This window comes from Salvelinus alpinus, chromosome 2 (assembly GCF_045679555.1).
Source record: "Salvelinus alpinus chromosome 2, SLU_Salpinus.1, whole genome shotgun sequence".
NCBI lineage: Eukaryota > Metazoa > Chordata > Actinopteri > Salmoniformes > Salmonidae > Salvelinus > Salvelinus alpinus.
This window is the reverse complement of record NC_092087.1, coordinates 24840430-24861779: the sequence shown is the minus strand read 5'-3', so window position 1 is coordinate 24861779 and position 21350 is coordinate 24840430. Positions and strand designations below refer to the sequence as shown.

Below are 21350 nucleotides of genomic sequence, written 5' to 3'. Positions count from 1 at the left end.
GATTGGCTGACTGTCACGATCTTGGAAATGAGCGGACCAAGGCGCAGCGTGAGTTAAGTTCGCAGGAGGTATCGGACTGTGGACCGTCGCAGGAGGTTCCAGACTGTTGACCGTCGCCGGAGGCTCTGGACTGTGAACCGTTGCCGGAAGCTCTGGACTGTGAACCGTTGCCGGAAGCTCTGGACTGTGAACCGTTGCCGGAAGCTCTGGACTGTGAATGCGCACTGGAGGCCTAGTAACACGCACTTCAGGGCGAGTGTGGGCAGCAGGCACAGAACGGACCGGACTGGGGAGGCGCACTGGAGGCCTGATGCGTGGAGCCGGCACAGGTGGCACCGGACTGGTGACACGCACTTCAGGGCTAGTGCGGGAAGCTGGCACATGACGTAACGGACTGGGGCGGTGCACTGGAGTCCAGATGCGTGAAACCGGTGCAGAAGGCACCGGACTGGTGTCACGCTCTTCAGCACGTTTGTGCTGCAGCAGTCTCATCGCTACCACCTCTCTCCGGAATCTTTCATCAAATTCCTCCTCCGACTCCCAAACAGGCTCTGGCACTCTCCGTTGCTCGACCGCCAGCTCCATGTGCCCCCCCCAAAAAAAGATCTTGGAGTTTCTGTCGCCGGGGACCCGGCGTCGTCGCTGTCCCTCCATACCTCTCGGCGACTCCCTCCAAGTAAGGGTCTTGTGTCCTCTCATTTCCTCCCAAGTCCAAAACCTCCTTACCTCATTTTCACGCTGCTTGGTCCTTTGTTGGTGGGATATTCTGTCACGATCTTGGAAATCTTGGAAATGAGCTCTTGGAAATGAGCAGACCAAGAGTATAGTTCCACATATTTATTTCAGTGAAACTAACAAAACAAAATAACAAAACTTACAAAGACTGTGAGGACGTAGTGCCCAAACACACTAACAAACAATCAATATCCCACAAAACACAGGTGGGGAAATAGCTACCTAAATATGATCCCCAATCAGAGGCAACGATAAACAGCTGCCTCTAATTGGGAACCACATTAGCACCAACATAGAAATAGATTTACTAGATCACCCCCTAGTCACGCCCTGACCTACTACACCATAGAGAACCAAGGGCTCTCTATGGTCAGGGCGTGACACTGACAGCCGTAGTATATCAGACTGGATTACACGGGTATGACAAAACATTTATTTTTACTGCTGTAATTACATTGGTAACCAGTTTATAATAGCAATAAGTCACCTCTGGTTTTTTTTTGTATATGGCCAATATACCACGGCTAAGGGCTGTATCCAGGCACTCCGCATTGCATTGTGCATAAGAACAGCCCTTAGCCGTGGTATATTGGCCATATACCACACTCCCTCGGCCTTAATTAAGACTAGGGGGCGACATTTTCGTTTTTGGCTAAAAAATGTACCCATTTGAAACTGCCTATTTCTCAGCCCCCGAAACTAGAATATGCATATAATTGTCAGATTAGGATAGAAAACACTCTGAAGTTTCCAAAACTGTAAATTTTTTGTCTGTGAGTTAAACAGAACTGATATTGCAGGCTAAAACCTGGGGAAAATCCAATCAGGAAGTGACCCTGTTTTTGAAACCTCTCTGTTCCTATGCATCCCTATTGTCCATTGAAAGGGATATCAACCAGACTTCTTTTTCTATGGCTTCCATAAGGTGTCAACAGCCTTTAGACATAGTTTCAGGCTTTTATTTTGAAGAATGAGCGTGAAAGGGCACATTGCGTAAGTGGATAGGTGGGGGCTCTCAGAGTGAGTTCTACGTAACAGAGAAAGGCGGCCATTGTTCCTCCCTGTCCTAGTGAAAAGCCAACTGTCCCGGTTGATATATTATCGAATAGATATTTGAAAAACACCCTGAAGATTGATTATAAAAATCATTTGACATGTTTCTGTGGACATTATGGATATAATTTGGAATTTTTGTCGGCGTTGTCGCGAGTCCTCTTTCCGGTGGATTCCTGGGCATAACGCATCAAACTAACGGAGGTATTTGGATATAAAAAATATCTTTATGGAACAAAAGGAACATTTGTTGTCTAACTGGGAGTCTCGTGAGTGAAAACATCCAAAGATCATCAAAGGTAAACGATTCATTTGATTGCTTTTCTGATTTTCGTGACCAAGTTACCTGATGCTAGGTGTACTTATTGTTTTGTCGAGCGATCGATAAACTTACACAAACGCTTGTATTGCTTTCGCTGTAAAGCATAATTTCAAAATCTGAGACGACAGATGGATTAACAAAAGGCTAAACTGTGTTTTGCAATATTGCACTTGTGATTTCATGAAATTATATTATATTATATACCTGTGGCGCTAGGCTAGGCTATGCTAGTCAGCGTTTCTGATGACAATTATCCCGGATCCGGGATGGGTGGTTCAGAAAGGTTAATGCTTGACTATACCTCAGGTCAATATAGTCTACCAGTTTAACTCTCTATCCTGCCCTCTATCCACCATTCACAGCAAAAATAGGGGTAGGTGTATCGTTTGTCCAGATCTGCAATAGGCTAACTAGCAATCATACCACACATAAAAGCATACATTGTCAGTTTGAATCCGCAAGAACAAATAGGAATAGCTGATAGGCAGCAGACAGGCCATGTGCATCATTCCCATGGAAGGACAGTGAAGACATGAGACACGCAGCTCAACAAGCTCCCCTATTGATCTTGTTTAGGGATAATACAATGATCCTACATAGACTAGCCTACAACACCACAATGCAATGAATAATTGCATTATTGTTTTAAAGTGAGTACAAAATTCTACTATAGGCTGCAGTGAAATGTCATTGGAATAACTGTGCAAAAGTTCTGTGATTTGAATGTTTCATTCCATTTGGATCTATTGTGGGTCTACTCTGGACAGTTTAGAAAGAAACAGTAGCAGGCCAGTCTGGCTATATTTTTACTTCTGATACTGAGGTGCGCTGTCTGTTGCAGATCATCATTCTCCCAAGTAGTCCTATAATAATGTGGCCTGTGCAAACCTATGCAGACATTTTTGTGGCAAAAGCATCAGTAGGCCAAGAGTGGAAAATGCTATGGAAACCCATTTAGCTTGTATTTTTTATTTGGTACTGTACATGGGAATTTAACCCAAAAATTAATTTTTATGTCCACTATACTGTGTACTCACAGACTTTTATCTGCAACAAGTCAATTTGATGGAAACACAACTCTGATGGGAAAATTTGAATATGTTTTTTATCCCGATTTTTAGAATATTCACATAGTTCGTGTACCTCAGGAAACAGCAGAGAGAGCATCCCCCCATCCACATCGACGGGACAGTAGTGAAGAAGGTGTCAAGTTTTAAGTTCCTCGGCATACACATCACGGACAAACTGAAATGGTCCACCCACACAGACAGCGTGGTGAAGAAAGCGCAACAGCGCCTCTTCAACCTCAGGAGGCTGAAGAAATTTGGCTTGTCACCTAAAACACACACAAACATTTACCGATGCACAATCGAAAGCATCCTGTCGGGCTGTATCACCGCCTGGTACGGCAACTGCTCCGCCCACAACCGCAAGGCTCTCCAGAGGGTAGTGCGGTCTGCACAACGCATCACCGGGGGCAAACTACCTGCCCTCCAGGACACCTACACGTGCACCTGTACGTGCACCTGTACGCCGATGTCACAGGAAGGCCAAAAAGATCATGAAGGACAACAACCACCCGAGCCACTGCCTGTTCACCCTGTTATCATCCAGAAGGCGAGGTCAGTACAGGTGCATCAAATCTGGGACCGAGAGACTGAAAAACAGCTTCTATCTCAAGGCCATCAGACTGTTAAACAGCCATCACTAACATAGAGTGGCTGCTGCCAACATACAGACTCAAATCTCTGGCCACTTTAATACATTTTATAAATTGATTTAATAAAGGTATCACTAGTCACTAGTGCAATTGTTATGCAGGAATGTCCACCAGAACTGTTGCCAGAGAATAGAATGTTCATTTCTCTACCATAAGCTGCCTCCAGTGTTGTTTTAGAGGCCTGTATACTCACCAGACATGTCACCCATTGAGCATGTTTGGGATGCTCTGAATCAACGTGTGCGACAGCGTGTTCCAGTTCTTACCAATTTCCAGCAACATTCAACAGGCCACAATCAACAGCCTGATAAACTCTATGTGAAGGAGATGTGTCGCGCTGCTTGAGGCAAATTATGGTCACACCAGATACTGACTGGTTTTCTGATCCACGCCCATACCTTTTTTTGAAAGATATCTGTGACCAACAGATACATATCTGTATTCCCAGTCATGTGAAATCCATAGATTAGGACCTAATGAATGTATTTAAATTGACTGATTTCCTTATATGAACTGTAACTCAGTAAAATCTTTGAAACTGTTACATGTTCCATTTATATTTGTGTTCGGTTTAGTATTAATTATTTTGTTCGGTGTAGTATTAATTAATTGGTCTGGTCTACAGAATTACCACGAACTCAGCCCCCAGGTACCTATCAAACCATTTTCCATTTGTTAGAGATGTCCACCAGCATAATGCCAGAGATTCTAATATTCACTGTTTTAAATGTAAGAGTCTATCTGGTAGGAACACATTTTTATATAGCCTACTTGAGCTGTAGAGTGAGACAAACTATCACAGCAACTCAAAACCATACCAACCATAACCACTTTTAAAGATAATGTCAAAAGCTGGCTAATGTGTAAACAGTATATTTTTTTGGTCTGTATCTCTCTAATGTATCTCTATAATGTGTCTGCATCTATGTGATTATATATGTATTTATGTTAAACATAGGGACCACAATGGAAATAAGTCCCCGACTTTATTGTGCAATCCTTGTCACTTTTAAAAATCTTTGTACTGTGTGTATTTTAATTTTTAATTTTTAATGACAAATAAATCAATCAATCAATCCAAACTGTGCAGCGGCCATTTGATGCATGCAAAAATACATCTGTTACAAAACACCAAAAAGTTGACAATCAGAGATTGCCAAGCCTTCGATATTGGGTAGGCCTACAAGATAGGGAGGTATGCATTTTCTGTTTGTCAAGATTGACTTAGTCTATTTATAGTGGTTTTGAAGAAAGAAAACATGATATTGAAGTGCCAGAAGTCGGTATGCTTTGTTTATTGGTTGTGGACACCGGCACAGAAACCTGTTGGTGGATTTGCTTCTTCATATACAGTATTTTATATAATGGTAAATATGGCATCAAAATGTTGAAAATCTGATTTCCTCCTAGCTGATCATTGTCTGCAGCTGGCTCTGATCATAGTGTAGCTTTTGAAAAAGGGTTGTGGAAAGTGCCATGTGTGCGTGTGCATGTGTGCGTGTGCGTGTGCATGCCATGGACAAAGGCATGCTGTCTGCTGCTCCAGCTCGGACCACAGCTGAGTCTCACCTTCATGTGCCACTTAATGTTGTTACAAGGAAATTAAAAGACACTTAAAACACAGACAGACAGACAGACAGACAGACAGACAGACAGACAGACAGACAGACAGACAGACAGACAGACAGACAGACAGACAGACAGACAGACAGACAGACAGACAGACAGACAGACAGACAGACAGACAGACAGACAGACAGACAGACAGACAGACAGACAGACAGACAGACAGACAGACAGACAGACAGACAGACAGACAGACAGACAGACAGACAGACAGACTATACACAATTTGCACTTTCCACAACCCTTTTTCAAGAGCTATTCATCTTTATTGCCAACTTAAGGTAAAGTGCCCCAGATAGTTGAGGTTTAATCTCTCATTTACTGCAATGGTGCCTCAACAATGGATCCATATAATAGTGACGATGACACAACATATCCATCATCCTTGTCAAGAGTGAGCCCCTGTCTTGGCAATAACGACTGAGATCACAAAAAGATGGATGAGGAAGGGGAGTTTGACCCTAGAGAAAAGGAAAGATTCACATGAGGTTTTCATTTAAAACCTGAGAGTAAAGGGACAAATTATCAGCCGTCAACTGTTTACCAAGATAGTGATTAGTGACATTTGGAGGGGGTATCATTGTATTAAAAACAGACCTATTTGACCCCTGTGTTGCCATGGCAACAGCAAATCCATCACAGTTCAGGTGCCCAGAGTGATAGACATCAGTTGATATGGAGGTTGTAAGGACAAAGATGCAGAGAAATTATGTCACAAAACATCCTATTTGAAATTCCCCCTTTCATCCTATGTCCTTTTCCTGATGTCCCATGTTGCGTAATTGGCACAACCAACGTTTATTGCGTACATGGTTATAAAAAAATGCAATCACGCACAAAACCTCCCAAAACGTCCCATACATATTTCCCCGAAATGAACACTGAATATGCCATTCAAGCTTCCTCCCTCCATCCCCTGGGCTGGGGCGTCCTGTGCATGTGAATGAAGGAGAGCTCCTGCTAAGACCATCCAAGCAAAAGCTTGACCACAAACAACCCTCACAAAAGATATGTGTGTGTGTGGGTTTGTGCGTGTGGAGAGCAGAGCAGATGCATTGAGAGATCTGACTATGGATGACACACTATGCTCCACGCAGTCTTAGCAGTACCTCAGAGGACCTCAGCAGAGGAGCCCACGGGCTTCTCCCCTACAAGAGGGGCACCTTGCTCACCCAGGGGATCCTAGTACTGTGGGGAGTGTACATCCTGCTTATATCAGGAGATCGTGACGAGTTACCTGGAGGGAACCCGATCATCTCTGGGCATAAGGCGTGACAACATAAGACATGTGGGCATACCATTAAAGCTAGAATCCACAGTTTTGTTCAAAAGGAATGGGACTGGAAAAATGTAACCACTCTCAAATTCATAGACAGCGCTAAGGACTGATCATCCATGATAACAAAATTATAGTTTTAACCATGTGTTGAGGCTATACAGTGATTATTTAAATGTACATTGTTTACAAACATTGGAGTTAAACTTATATTTTGGGTTCTAATTTGGTACGACAGTTTAGCTATAAGCTCATGAGGCATGTATACGTTATTTTCTTCAAGAATCAATGGGTATATATTATACATTTATAAGCCCAAATATGGGTTTAGCAACTAAGGATTCTAGCTTCAAGGACACTTACTGTACTGTACAAATCAAATCAAATCAAATCAAATTTTATTAGTCACATACACATGGTTAGCAGATGTTAATGCGAGTGTAGCGAAATGCTTGTGCTTCTAGTTCCGACAATGCAGTAATAACCAACAAGTAATCTAACCTAACAATTCCACAACTACTACCTTACACACACACACAAGTGTAAAGGGATAAAGAATATGTACATAAAGATATATGAATGAGTGGTGGTACAGAACGGCATGGCAGATGCAGTAGATGGTATAGAGTACGGTATATACATATGAGATGAGTACTGTAGGGTATGTAAACATAAAGTGGCATAGTTTAAAGTGGCTAGTGGTACATGTATTACATAAAGATGGCAAGATGCAGTAGATGATATAGAGTACAGTATATACATATGAGATGGGTAATGTAGGGTATGTAAACATTATATTAAGTGGCATTGTTTAAAGTGGCTAGTGGTACATTTTTACATAATTTCCATCAATTCCCATTTTTAAAGTGGCTGGAGTTGAGTCAGTATGTTGGCAGCAGCCGCTAAATGTTAGTGGTGGCTGTTTAACAGTCTGATGGCCTTGAGATAGAAGCTGTTTTTCAGTCTCTCGGTCCCTGCTTTGATGCACCTGTACTGACCTCGCCTTCTGGATGATAGCGGGGTGAACAGGCAGTGGCTTGGGTGGTTGTTGTCCTTGATGATCTTTATGGCCTTCCTGTGACATCGGGTGGTGTAGGTGTCCTGGAGGGCAGGTAGTTTGCCCCTGGTGATGCGTTCTGCAGACCTCACTACCCTCTGGAGAGCCTTACGGTTGTGGGCGGAGCAGTTGCCGTACCAGGCGGTGATACAGCCCGACAGGATGCTCTCGATTGTGCATCTGTAGAAGTTTGTGAGTGCTTTTGGTGACAAGCCGAATTTCTTCAGCCTCCTGAGGTTGAAGAGGCGCTGCTGCGCCTTCTTCACAACGCTGTCTGTGTGGGTGGACCAATTCAGTTTGTCCGTGATGTGTACACCGAGGAACTTAAAACTTTCCACCTTCTCCACTACTGACCCGTCGATGTGGATAGGGGGGTGCTCCCTCTGCTGTTTCCTGAAGTCCACAATCATCTCCTTTGTTTTGTTGACGTTGAGTGTGAGGTTATTTTCCTGACACCACACTCCGAGGGCCCTCACCTCCTCCCTGTAGGCCGTCTCGTCGTTGTTGGTAATCAAGCCTACCACTGTAGTGTCATCCGCAAACTTGATGATTGAGTTGGAGGCGTGCATGGCCACGCAGTCGTGGGTGAACAGGGAGTACAGGAGAGGGCTCAGAACGCACCCTTGTGGGGCCCCAGTGTTGAGGATCAGCGGGGTGGAGAGTTGTTACCTACCCTCACCACCTGGGGGCGGCCCGTCAGGAAGTCCAGGACCCAGTTGCACAGGGCGGGGTCGAGACCCAGGGTCTCGAGCTTGATGACGAGTTTGGAGGGTACTATGGTGTTAAATGCTGAGCTGTAATCGATGAACAGCATTCTCACATGGGTATTCCTCTTGTCCAGATGGGTTAGGGCAGTGTGCAGTGTGGTTGCGATTGCGTCGTCTGTGGACCTATTGGGTCGGTAAGCAAATTGGAGTGGGTCTAGGGTGTCCGGTAGGGTGGAGGTGATATGGTCCTTGACTAGTCTCTCAAAGCACTTCATGATGACGGAAGTGAGTGCTACGGGGCGGTAGTCGTTTAGCTCAGTTACCTTAGCTTTCTTGGGAACAGGAACAATGGTGGCCCTCTTGAAGCATGTGGGAACAGCAGACTGGGATAAGGATTGATTGAATATGTCCGTAAACACACCAGCCAGCTGGTCTGCGCATGCTCTGAGGACACGGCTGGGAATGCCGTCTGGGCCTGCAGCCTTGCGAGGGTTAACACGTTTAAATGTTTTACTCACCTCGGCTGCAGTGAAGGAGAGCCCGCAGGTTTTGGTAGGGGGCCGTGTCAGTGGCACTGTATTGTCCTCAAAGCGGGCAAAAAAGTTGTTTAGCCTGTCTGGGAGCAAGACATCCTGGTCCGCGACGGGGCTGGTTTTCTTTTTGTAATCCGTGATTGACTGTAGACCCTGCCACATACCTCTTGTGTCTGAGCTGTTGAATTGCGACTCGATTTTGTCTCTGTACTGGGACTTAGCCTGTTTGATTGCCTTGCGGAGAGAATAGCTACACTGTTTGTATTCGGTCATGCTTCCGGTCACCTTGCCCTGGTTAAAAGCAGTGGTTCGCGCTTTCAGTTTCACGCGAATGCTGCCGTCAATCCACGGTTTCTGGTTTGGGAATGTTTTTATCGTTGCTGTGGGTACGACATCGTCAATGCACTTCCTAATGAACTCGCTCACCGAATCAGCATATTCGTCAATATTGTTGTTGGACGCGATGCGGAACATATTCCAATCCGCGTGATCGAAGCAGTCTTGAAGCGTGGATTCAGATTGGTCGGACCAGCGTTGAACAGACCTGAGCGCGGGAGCTTGTTGTTTGAGTTTCTGTTTGTAGGCTGGAATCAACAAAATGGAGTCGTGGTCAGCTTTTCCGAAAGGGGGGCGGGGGAGGGCCTTATATGCGTCGCGGAAATTAGTATAACAATGATCTAGGGTTTTTCCAGCCCTGGTAGCACAATCGATATGCTGATAGAATTTAGGGAGTTTTGTTTTTAGATTAGCCTTGTTAAAATCCCCAGCTACGATGAATGCAGCCTCAGGGTGTGTGGTTTCCAGTTTACAAAGAGTCAGATAAAGTTCGTTCAGGGCCATCGATGTGTCTGCTTGGGGGGGAATATATACGGCTGTGATTATGATTGAAGAGAATTCCCTTGGTAGATAATGCGGTCGACATTTGATTGTGAGGAGTTCTAGATCAGGTGAACAGAATGACTTGAGTTCCTGTGTGTTGTTATGATGATCACACCACTTCTCGTTAATCATAAGGCATACCCCCCCGCCCCTCTTCTTACCGGAAAGATGTTTGTTTCTGTCGGCGCGATGCATGAAGAAACCAGCTGGCTGCACCGACTCCGTTAGCGTCCCTTGAGTTAGCCACAGTAGGTGTACCACTGGCAGCTGTTATAGAACTGGACTGACACATGAAGCCCCATGTAGGCTCCTGTCAGGATAGTAAACAACAAGCAGAGCAGATTGACAGTTGAATGGTCTGACGTCCCATATCTGTCTCCTAATGAGAGCTGGTTGCCATTCACTGGCTGTCATTAACTGGCTGTCATTCACTGGCTATCATTCAGGGCAGGAGAACTTGCATACACCGTTTACACCCGACAGGTGACATTTTGAATGTGTACTATTGTCAAAACTGACTTCAAATACTCTATGGCATTCATTAAAAATGACTTTAGACAGCAGCTGATACAATGGGGCACTATGTGTAGGATAGGTGGAGACACTTTGAGTGTCAGCTGTGAATGCTGAATATGCATAACTTGTAGTCCGGCGCTCTCGTATTATACAGTCTAACACTAATGTTATTTTGACCTTGATTTATAATTTCCTGTCCATCAGGGATAAAAAAATATTTAATTAATCAAAATCAAAGGAAGAGGATAAAAAAGTGGAGCTACTGATATTGCCATATCAGACAGCCCTGAGCAAGAAGGAAGTGCTCTGTCTGAGCTCCCAAGAAGCAGTGTTTTTGGGAGGGGGGTGGGGATAAGAAACCGCTTTGTGTAAATGTCACGCAGGTCTGGCGGAAGAACCAAAACAACAACCATCTGTGTTTTGTAGTGGCCTATCTCCCCTGCCTGAGCAAACCATTAGCCAGTTGACATCACAGAACTCCCTCATATCTACACACAGGCAGCATGATGAAAGGTGCATTGTCAATGCATGTGAGAACCCCCAACATATGTTTTCTTTCTTATGCTTGCACTTGTGTGATTGTTTTTCCAACGCACTACATTTTTCTACAAAAAAAAACCATGGGACATACCGTAACTGTTCAGTCCTATTACCATGATAAACAAAAACATATCACACAGAATGAGGAAATATAAAGCCATAAAAGAGTGCACAAACCCGACACTCTCTCAAAAGGATATACCTTTACAGTGCTCATAAATCTATAGCACTAAAGGCTATCGGCTAATGTTTTGACTGTACCATTGTGCTTCATTTTAAAAGCCATGCACAACTCTTTTTACAATGCTTATTGAGGGGTTTTGAGCATTATAAATGGTTGTTTTTACAGTCAAGCTTGGAGGATTGTCTCTCTATGAATAGAGAAAGTAGAATAACAAATCAGTCTGTTATCAGACTGTTATTTTTCAGGCTCTCGGCTAATTAACAGCCATTGTACTGCCCTTTTATACAGACACATATAATACCTTGTTATTAACTAAACAAAGCTAGAGAAGCACTTCATTCTTCATTCATAGGTTTAACCTTTTTCATTGTACACAAACATTACAGAGATATCATTACAGACAAGTTGCAAATAATGAGACAATGTAAAAACCTTTCAAGCAAAGCACTTAGTAATAATAAATGCAGAAGGGAAAACTCTTCACAAGACTAATATAGAGTAGGAATACAAACACATGTTACAGTGCAGTAAATAAAAGAACCGGGCAAAAGGCTGTAGCAATGTGTATTATCAAATCGAGGTTGGTTTCGGTGACCTAGGTGATACAGGCTGGCTGTATTGATTGGCTGCGGAGGTTCTTGGGCCTGTGGGAAATTGAGCCTTTTTTTGCTGTTTTTTGATGAAGTGCTGACTTCCCAGATCCAGCTGTTTACAGCAATACTGTGCTCCAGACTGTGTTACTGGGGAGGTGTGAGTAGTGGTCCTGGGTTTGTGCTGTTGGGAGAGCATACTGTATTATACACACATTTGCTGACACCTGGGGTTTTTATTTCACTTTTATTACAAAGAAAAACAACTGCGCTTTGGCCAGTTGTGCAACTTCAGAGGATTTGGGTCATTGTATACATCTGTTGCAAGTCCATTTACACGCAATCAACCTAAATGAATTTAAATGGTTTATTATTATTATTTTCATCGTATTTTCATTTTATTTTCATGCTTCAAATATTCAAGGGACTTAATGTGTGTAAACCTCAATAAAATGTGTCAATACACTTTCAGTGTGTCACGCTTTCCCATCGACTAATTACAAAGGGGTTGAGGTCATTTTAAGGAGGATTTCTTCTTGATTGCTCTCTGAAATGACACACTACACTAGAACCCTTTGCAAATAATGTGTAATCAAGGCTAATCGTTCCATTGAATTAAACTTCACAGGTAATAGGTCTGTGACGCACAGTAAGGACACATTGTGCAATGTTTGGGAGTGTGAATAAATACCTACCAAAACAGTGGTTTCCAGTAATTGGCCTCATTACAAAAATAATGTCAGTAAATAACTTTACTGACTGGGGACAAAAACATTAAGAACATCCAGGTCCAGTGGGTAGCAGAGTGGGTGTTACGAAACATCTGGACATGTCTAGAGGGCTGGGAACAAGTCGCTGACCCTTTTCCCTGGTCTCTTTCCTGTCTAGGGCAGTGGAGGGAAAGGAGAGGTGGGGGCTGGGGATCGATTTGTTCTTTGACATGTTTTTCCTGGTGTCTCCGCTCCCTTTCTCTCTCTATTGCTCCATCTGTGTTCCAGGTGGTGGGACAGAGCACTGCACACAGAGACCCTCATAGTCCAGGAAATGTGTCTTCAGTCCAAAACATGTTTTTATAGTCTATGCTACATCTGGTGGAATATTTACACATGAACCCATTCTCTTTTCTGTCCACATCTATCATGACACATTACACAAAGACCCATACTCCAGTAGCAAAACAGATTTGTGAAATAATAGTCAAAACCAAACGGTCAGATACAGCACTCAATACAGCACTCTCCAAAGAGAAACACAACTGACTGTGCCAACGACAGGGAAAGTGCTATCTTTAGAGGTGATTTGCCATTTGGAGAACATAAGGGCAGGAACTGCAGCTGTGAATGTGCTACTGACACATACCATTGACCTGGCTGGCTTGAATAGTAGGCTAATATTTCATGAAAACATTAACCATTCCATGCAAAACTACACTGTGTGTAATGAGTCATATTATCATTTGAGGCTTTGCAAAAGTGAATCAGCCTATGTAAGACAATACAAACTCCACATACAGTAGCAGGTGCCACCATTTTTCAGATAGTCTAGTCTAGAGGACCTGGATCACCTACTGTGGCCTAATATATCTGCAACACACAGTGCTTTCTGCACCACGCCATCTGGATTGGGGAGTTTGCAATGTGTAACACATGACATGCCTCTGCAGTCCATAGGCCAACCCACTGGGCACAGATGACAATTCAATGTGTATTCCACTTTGGGTCAATGTAATTTCATTGAAATGATGTGGAAACAACACTGATTCAACCAGTGTGTGCCCAGTGGGAAGTGCTCTCCAGCGATTCAACAAAGGTGATTATTCTATTGTACTTTCCTCCATGCACCTCTGATGTAATATATCAAGGAGGATCAGCTACAGTGTCTGACCTTCTAGTATGTAGAAAAAAAGAATAAAGAGGCTAAATTTGACCCTCCCAACCTGTGGGCGTTTAACCAGCGATGTTAGCTGGCAAAACAGGGGCCCCAGGTGGCTGACTATTCCAGCTTCCCCTTGTGTCTCGGGATGTCTCTGTGTCCTTGAACAGCCCATGCTTGAGCCCAGATGGAGGTTGCTGAAAGTTTGGCTTTCCTTGAGCCTTGAGGAATGTACACAGCACCACTCAATCAGCCAACATTAGCATACCTAAGGGGTTAACGTTGTCAGCCTTGTCCATCTGTTGCTAAGGAAGGGTTGCCTGTTGTGCGGGAAACAGGGAGAGCGGTTTCCTGTTATGTAGAGCGGTTTTTAAAGGGTTGCTTTTCTCCAATCATGCAACAGATGCCCAGCCAGGAAGCCGGGCCAATAGCGAAAGCTTTTGGTGTCCTACAGAAACTGTTTTTAGAAACTGTTTTTGGGAACTTTAGAGTTCCTAGTAGTCTGGAAATGTTTGAGGGACAAATACTGTGTGTTCTGGAATATTATAGTAGGTCTTACAACACAAGTTTATCATGACTCATACATATTGGGAAACGATTTTGCTGACAGAGTTCTCAGACCTATCTCACATTCAATTTGTATTAATTATATATCAATATCAATAAAGATATCAATATTGAAAAGGAACGTTTGTTTTCTTATTTAATAATAAGTTAATAATTAGAGACACTGTGAAACGACAGATTCCAAAAATATCCACTTCATGTGAATGTGATCAATGCCTCATACCTACCTGGTTAAATAAAGGTGAAATAAAAAAATAAATATATATATAGCCTTGTATACTCACACATCTAATGCATCCAACTCTGTCTCAAATACATACATCAAAGTTTAATGCATTAATTTATGGTGTACATACTGTATATAGCTATTGAAATTTGAAACGTCTACTTTTTAATGATCTGAATGTAGATTAAGTGGGTTTGGTCAGTGGTCCTTGTCCGCGCGATAGACCTTCCTCCTCATCAGGAACTGCGAGAGAGCACCTCCCTTCACGAGCGCACCAGTCGCCCATCGGATGCAAGCTATGTGGACAAACAGCTGCTACCTTGACGGAGAAATCCTCGACAAGTAGCGAACACTTGGATAAACAGCGAGAGAAGGTTGTGAACTTTTGAATTTAGACGACTTGAATACTTTCAACATGAATTAGGGATAAGTTTCTAGAACCTGTGGATACATGTGGCGATTGTTTCCTGCTTGTGAAAAATATATGGATAACTGTATGTTGCTATGGTGGATGATGTCCCAAAATGAACACAGGTACTGTATGTAATAATATTCATGTAGCGATGCGCATTCAATAAAATTGGGCTGCTATAGACTACTCATCCACCCAATGTATTTACATAAAGGATGCTCCAAGTGTGTGTGCGTGACGTAGAGAATTTCTCTATTTTGTGTTCACAACAAATTCACCTTTTCCTACACCACTTGAAATAGCATTGGATAAATGAAATGTAATTTAAAAAATCATTGCAGCATCATAGACCAAACAGGTACACAGTTTAGATTCGTTTTTATTTATTTTTGATTACTTTTTCTTTGAGAGATCGCCTAATAGGGGGTCAAATCACACTGGGTGAGAGAACAGCTATTGCGGAATAAAATTCAATGAGTAGTGATGGGTAGTGAAGGGTAGTGATGGGTAGTGAAGGGTAGTGATGGGTAGTGAAGGGTAGTGATGGGTAGTGAAGGGTGGTGATGGGTAGTGAAGGGTAGTGAAGGGTAGTGATGGGTAGTGATGGGTAGTGATGGGTAGTGATGGGTGGTGATGGGTAGTGAAAGGTAGTGAAGGCACTCACCAGTGCCATCACTGATGTCCTGCAGCAGCCTATAGAGTGATTCATGTGACATGTTATACTGTATGACCGATGATGTGATTATTTATTCAACTTTTGAGGTGAACCCAAAGATCTACTGAATTTCTACTGCACTGTGATGATTGGCCTATTTACTGTGTAGTTTATAGAATTATTGTTATTATTTGATGGGTGACATTTCATGAATCCCTCACAGTCTGAGATCATATCATGTGAGCTTGGCACAGTCAGGGTCCCAGTGTCTATTTTTCCTTTGTTTTTTAAACATTTGTTTTAATTGAATTCTTGTTGCATAATTCATATCCTGTTGTTTGCAGAGAGACTTAGTGGGATGTTTGTTTTTTCTCCGTTTTATTGTTCTTTGACACACTGAAAGGACCTTTTCAGCAAAAGTGTGTGTGTGTCAGGGGAAAAATGACAAGAAGGAAGTCCATTTGTGTGAGAATTTGTACTCCTAGACGGGTTCATGAAGGTGTAAGGGTGCGCTGTTAATGTCCTTCCCTCATGGACTTCCTGTGTGGAGTCCTTCAAGGGGAGTCTGCTGGAATAGTTTGTTAGTGGTGTTGGAAAACAACAATGAGAGAGAGAGAGCGAGAGAGAGACACAGACAGACAGACAGACAGACAGACAGACAGACAGACAGACAGACAGACAGACAGACAGACAGACAGACAGACAGACAGACAGACAGACAGACAGACAGACAGACAGACAGACAGACAGATGGACAAGGAGTGAGAGAACATAGTACCCGCAAAGTTTAATAAGATGTGTGTCACGGCAGGTACTAAATTACAGGAAGAGACGAGGGGTAAGTTTTGTTAAGTAAGGGTGTATTTCACGAAAAGACTTAACAACCAGTCAGCTATCTTTGACAGGTTCTCCATCCTTGAATTGTATTAGTTATTGAAAGCAAATAGCTAGAAAACACTGGACTTGACTGTAAGCTACATGCATGCAGTGCCTGATTCTCAAAACATGGGACTTTGATATAGGTGAAATACAATAAAACTGGGTTGTGTCTGTCAGTGCATGTAGTTTTTTGATCAATTAATTCATTGATGAACATTAAATGATGATCATGCCATATAAGTGTAGAACAATACGTCTCTATATTCCAGTCAGGAAGATACTATTGTTCCTACAGTGTGTTCCCTATGGCTTTGTTGTTTTCCCAGTAGATAGCCATCTGCATATTACAGAGTTTGAGACAAATCTGCAGTTTTTCTCTTGACAAATAAAAACAAAGGCTAAGGGATTGCTTTTTATATATCTATACAACCAAAATTCAACCAAATGTTTAATATGTTATGGAAATATGATTCTAGGTAGGTATTGCAACTTCATCTACTACTTCAATTACTATTGAGGTTGAACATTGTATTTGGACTGAAATTAATCACACTTTTCTCTCCTTTTCTTTCCAGATTTACAGAAGCGACTCCAAGTTCCCCAACCAAAGATCCGCAGTCACCTAACGATCAAGGTACAGTCCAAACTGATGTCAAAGCCTTGTCCCTCTACCCGGGGTCCCAAACCTCCCATCGCCCCAAAGCCCAGATCCTCCTTATCTGAGACAGAGCAAGAGGAGGAGCAGTGCCCCCCTCACGGTCTGAGCAATGGAGACCTGACCTCCTCAGAGGAGGAACCTGAGGACCCCCAGGAGGTGGCAAAGGACCACGTAACCCACCCCACAGAACACAACCAGGAGGAAGCAGAACCAGAAGAAAACCTCGATGACATCAGAGATGATGAAGGGGGGAGTGAACAGGAGGAGAAGGGGGATGAGGTAGAGAGAGAGGGAGAGGCGTTGCCCGATGCAGCCCCAATGGATAACACTAGTGCTACTGATACTCACATTGCAGTAGAGGAGGAAAACTCTAAAGAAACAGATGACTTGAACCTTGAGAGTGACAATAATGACACATCTGTGGACCCTGAAGATGTTTTGATGCAGTGTCTCTCAGAGTGTGAGAGAGGGGATGAAGAAGCAGAGTGTGTCAAAGAGCGGAGGGAGGAGGAACAGATTTTATCTGAAGAGACTGAAACAGCCGAGGAGCCTACTGGATGTCCAGAAGAAGATGTAAAAGAACCAGACACAGAGGATTATGATCATGGGAACTTCCCCAGGCAACCTGCCACAGACACTAACAGTGGGCTTGAAGATGAGGACAGGTCCCCTGGTGGATATTTGTGGTGCAAGGTACCCACTGATGAGGCTGAGGAAGAAGCAGAGGTTCTCTCACTGGGAGCACACTGCTGTACACACGCACCCGTCTGTGAGGAGTATCCCTACGACGTGATTGGCCCTTCAGATGAGCCTGTTTACACATGTGACACTGGTGAGCCCGGTGACACAGGCGTGTGGCAGCCTGAGCGTGCAACCAAGGACCCCTCTGGGCGTTTCCGTTTCTCTGGCAGCACTGAGGATATATTTGGGCCTTACTCTGTCATTGAGGCGGTGCCTGCTGACAGGATGCGCACCGCTGAGCCTGATGTGAATCACGACGATCCATGCTGTGGTGACAAACCACACACTCCAAGGGAGATGGACACAGCAGGCACCTTTAACCAAGAGCCTTATTATGTGTCATCGGACGACGTGGCAGAGCTAGAGGATATACAGAAACTCTCAGAAGAGTGTGAGGTCCAGGACAGTCCTGAGCAATCCAGACAAGACAGAGAAACAGCTAAGGAGGGTATGGATGAATACGCAGACATCAATGACTCCCTCTGCCCAGAGGCCCATGATTTTCAGCATCTGGAGGGTGCCTCATCAGAGGACTATGTGGAGATTGGGGACGATGATGAGACGGATGACACCGAGAGGAAGCAGATCAGAGGGAGGAGTATGAGAGAGAGAACAGCCAAGCGTGAGCAGGCTTTCTCCAGCCAGCGGAACAGCTGCCAGCCCCGTCTCAGGCTGTGTAACATCACAGTGCCAGCAGACTTGGACCGGACCCGTACCCCGGAGCTCACCAACAGGGTGGTGTTCGCCCACACCACAGAGGCCTTCGAGGAGGACATTGAGGAGCTGGACGGCCACATCGTGCCTTATTACGAGGACTCCAACTCAGATAGTGAGGAGCACATCTATGAGGAGGCTGGCTTTGACTCTGATGGGGAGAACTTTATCTCTAAGAGCATTGTGACGCGATCACGCTCCTACTCTGGGAAAGTTCCGGGTTATGTCCCTGAGACGGTTCCTGAGGAGACATCAGAGTACCAGAGTACTCATGACTACTGTACTGTGGCCTTAGATCAAAATGGAGAACCTCTGGTACGTCCTGAGCAGCCTGAGATCAACAGACTCATCCCCTCTCTGAAGCCACGCCGCTTCCTACTATACCCACGCTCATACTCCGTAGAGGGTCAAGAACTGTCATCAGGCGCTCACACAGAGGCTGACCAGTCGCTGAAGGAGGAAGACAGGATGAAAAGGACAGATGACACCCTCTGTCTGCCATGTGTTGTCACTTCTTCTGGAAGCTTTTCTCAACAGAGCCACCAGTCATCCAGCGACATTTCCACGCCTTCTCTGGTGGACATTCCACCTCCCTTTGAATTGGCTTACATCACCAAGAGACCCGTCACTAAAAGCTCCCCATCCCTCCTGGTCAGCGTCTCTCCTGAGTCCACAGACAACAAGCCCAAGAAGAAGAAGTCCTCATTCAAGCGCTTCCTGGCCTTGAAGTTCAAGAGGAAAATGGACACTAAAGGCTTTGGTGATGGTAGCAGCCGCTCCTCGCGCTCCTCCTCTGAGTCCAGCCACCACGGGCCAACAAGAATCCTAGAGCGTAGGAGCACTGGCTCCCCTCAGCCCCATTCCCAGTCTCGCATGTTGAAGCCACAGCAGCGCCCTCCAGACCTGCCCTCAACCTTCCTGCCCTACAAAGATCACAGGAAAGGAGACCCTAAAGCCTATGGAAGCAGGGGCGTGTCCAGGGTAGAGTCCTTCGAGGAGCGCTCCCGTCGCCCCCTCATGCCCCTCCCCCTGACCAAACCCCGCTCCATCTCCTTCCCCAATGCAGACACATCAGACTATGAGAACATCCCAGCTATGAGCTCTGACTATGAGAACATCCAGATCCCCCCTGGAGGGAGACCCACCAGATCCATGACTGTCACAGAGTTCTTTGAGGACCCCAACCGCATGGTGGCCCCCTCTAATGACAACGATGGCTATGTGGATATGAACAGCTTCCCTGGGATCGACAGCAAACCCCAGTCACCTGAGCAGGAGCCTGAAAGGTACAGTAATTCAGAGAGGGCTCTTCCGCATAGTACTCTCCACACACTGTTTTCTAGTGAACTGGTTTGGCCAGGCTCCTTCAGTTCAACATTGCAATCTCCAGACCAGCTGATAGATAACTGTAGCTCAAAGGAACAGCGGGCTACTGGCTGACCACACTTCTCTTTTTTGGAGAGTGTTGTGTTCTGTGAGAGATGAGCAGCCTGCTGTGCTGAGGCTCATTGGGTTTGGGAAGATGGACAATGCTTGTGGGAGAGCTTATCCCACTTTCTCATTTTCTGGATTTCAAGGTCACACCTGGTTTCATACAGTATATGTTTGAGGGGATGGAATAGCTCACAGACACTGAACACTGTAGACAGAGCTTTATGAGAGAGAGAGAGACAGAGAGACAGAGACAGAGACAGAGACAGAGAGAGAGAGAGAGAGAGAGAGAGAGAGAGAGAGAGAGAGAGAGAGAGAGAGAGAGAGAGAGAGAGAGAGAGAGGTAGGAGTAGATTGGTATAATTGCTCTCCTGTCCTTGACACCTGTGGTGTAAGTTTAGGATCGCTTTTATTAAAGGCAGTTTCCCCGATTGCCTCTCTTTCATTGAGCCCTGGAGGGGTGGGGAGATTTACAACAGGGCCGAATAGAGATAGGAGGAGGACTCACTGGGACCTGCTAGAACCAAATCTCTCTGTTCTCAGCCACTACTCTCTACAGCCACCTCAGGTCACCCTCCAGTCACATTTAGACACCTGTTTGATGGTGGCTATGTTTTCATATGGACAGAACATTTCTACAGGCCTCTTTTATTAATTTTCACAGCAATTCCTGGGAATTTATGGTTGCTTCATGCAAAGCTGCTTATTTCACACTTATTGCGATCATTTTAATTAATTATTTATATTTTGAAAGTTTTGCCTAGATGGAGTATTCTATTAACATGCAATTACAGTATATTTCGATTCATAGAATAATTCAGCAATAAGGCACGAGGGGGTGTGGTATATACCCAATATACCACGGCTAAGGGCTGTTCTTAGGCACGACGCATCGCGGACTTGGCCATATACCACAAACCCCCGAGGTGATTTATTGCTATTATTAACTGGTTACCAACGTAATTAGAGCAGTAAAAATTAAAGCTTTGTCATACCCGTGGTATACGGTCTGATATACCACGGCTGTCAGCCAATTAGCGTTCAGGGCTCGAACCACCCAGTTTATAATGTTGCTTATTTCCCATGCATAGTTGTAAGAGGCTACAGTAGGCATGTATCTTTCCTCTCCCCCAGAGCAGGATATTTTTCAGCTGGTGACGTTATCGATTGGGCTCATTGTGTGGTGGTGGTCTGAAATCTCAGGCCCTACTCACTGATCTAAAGGGGACTATCTGTCCTGTCGCCTCGCCTCGGCCGCATTCTCCCTGGAGATACCTCTGTTGCCGTGGATGCTGTGTCTGTTTTGTTTCATTTAGCTGTGTGTGTGTGTGTTTGTGTGTGTCTGCATTCGAATGTTAGGGTGTGTGTTTGTATTTGCCTGCCAAGCTAATGCTGAAGGGTTGACATTGCCACTGTCCGGTGGACCGATGATGGCAGGGTGATTTATTGAGCATGTA

At 44.5% G+C, this 21350-nt stretch overlaps 1 protein-coding gene across 4 annotated transcripts in view; it reads left to right on the top strand.

Annotated features, from left to right (window-relative positions):
• The first annotated feature begins 14656 nt into the window (after positions 1-14656).
• The window catches only part of LOC139557388 (FYVE, RhoGEF and PH domain-containing protein 5-like), a 73175-nt gene continuing 66481 nt past the window's right edge, over positions 14657-21350 (top strand). For 3 of the 4 annotated variants that reach the window (XR_011671381.1, XM_071372156.1, XM_071372141.1), the window contains exons 1-2: positions 14678-14937; positions 16925-19748. Coding sequence is in view for 3 of the 4 variants with exons in the window: in XM_071372156.1 (XP_071228257.1) it covers positions 14928-14937; positions 16925-19748 (2834 nt within the window). In the remaining variant the exon portion in view is untranslated. Of the gene's footprint in view, positions 14938-16924; positions 19749-21350 lie in introns of all 4 variants that reach the window. The other variant, XM_071372163.1, reaches the window with a different exon arrangement.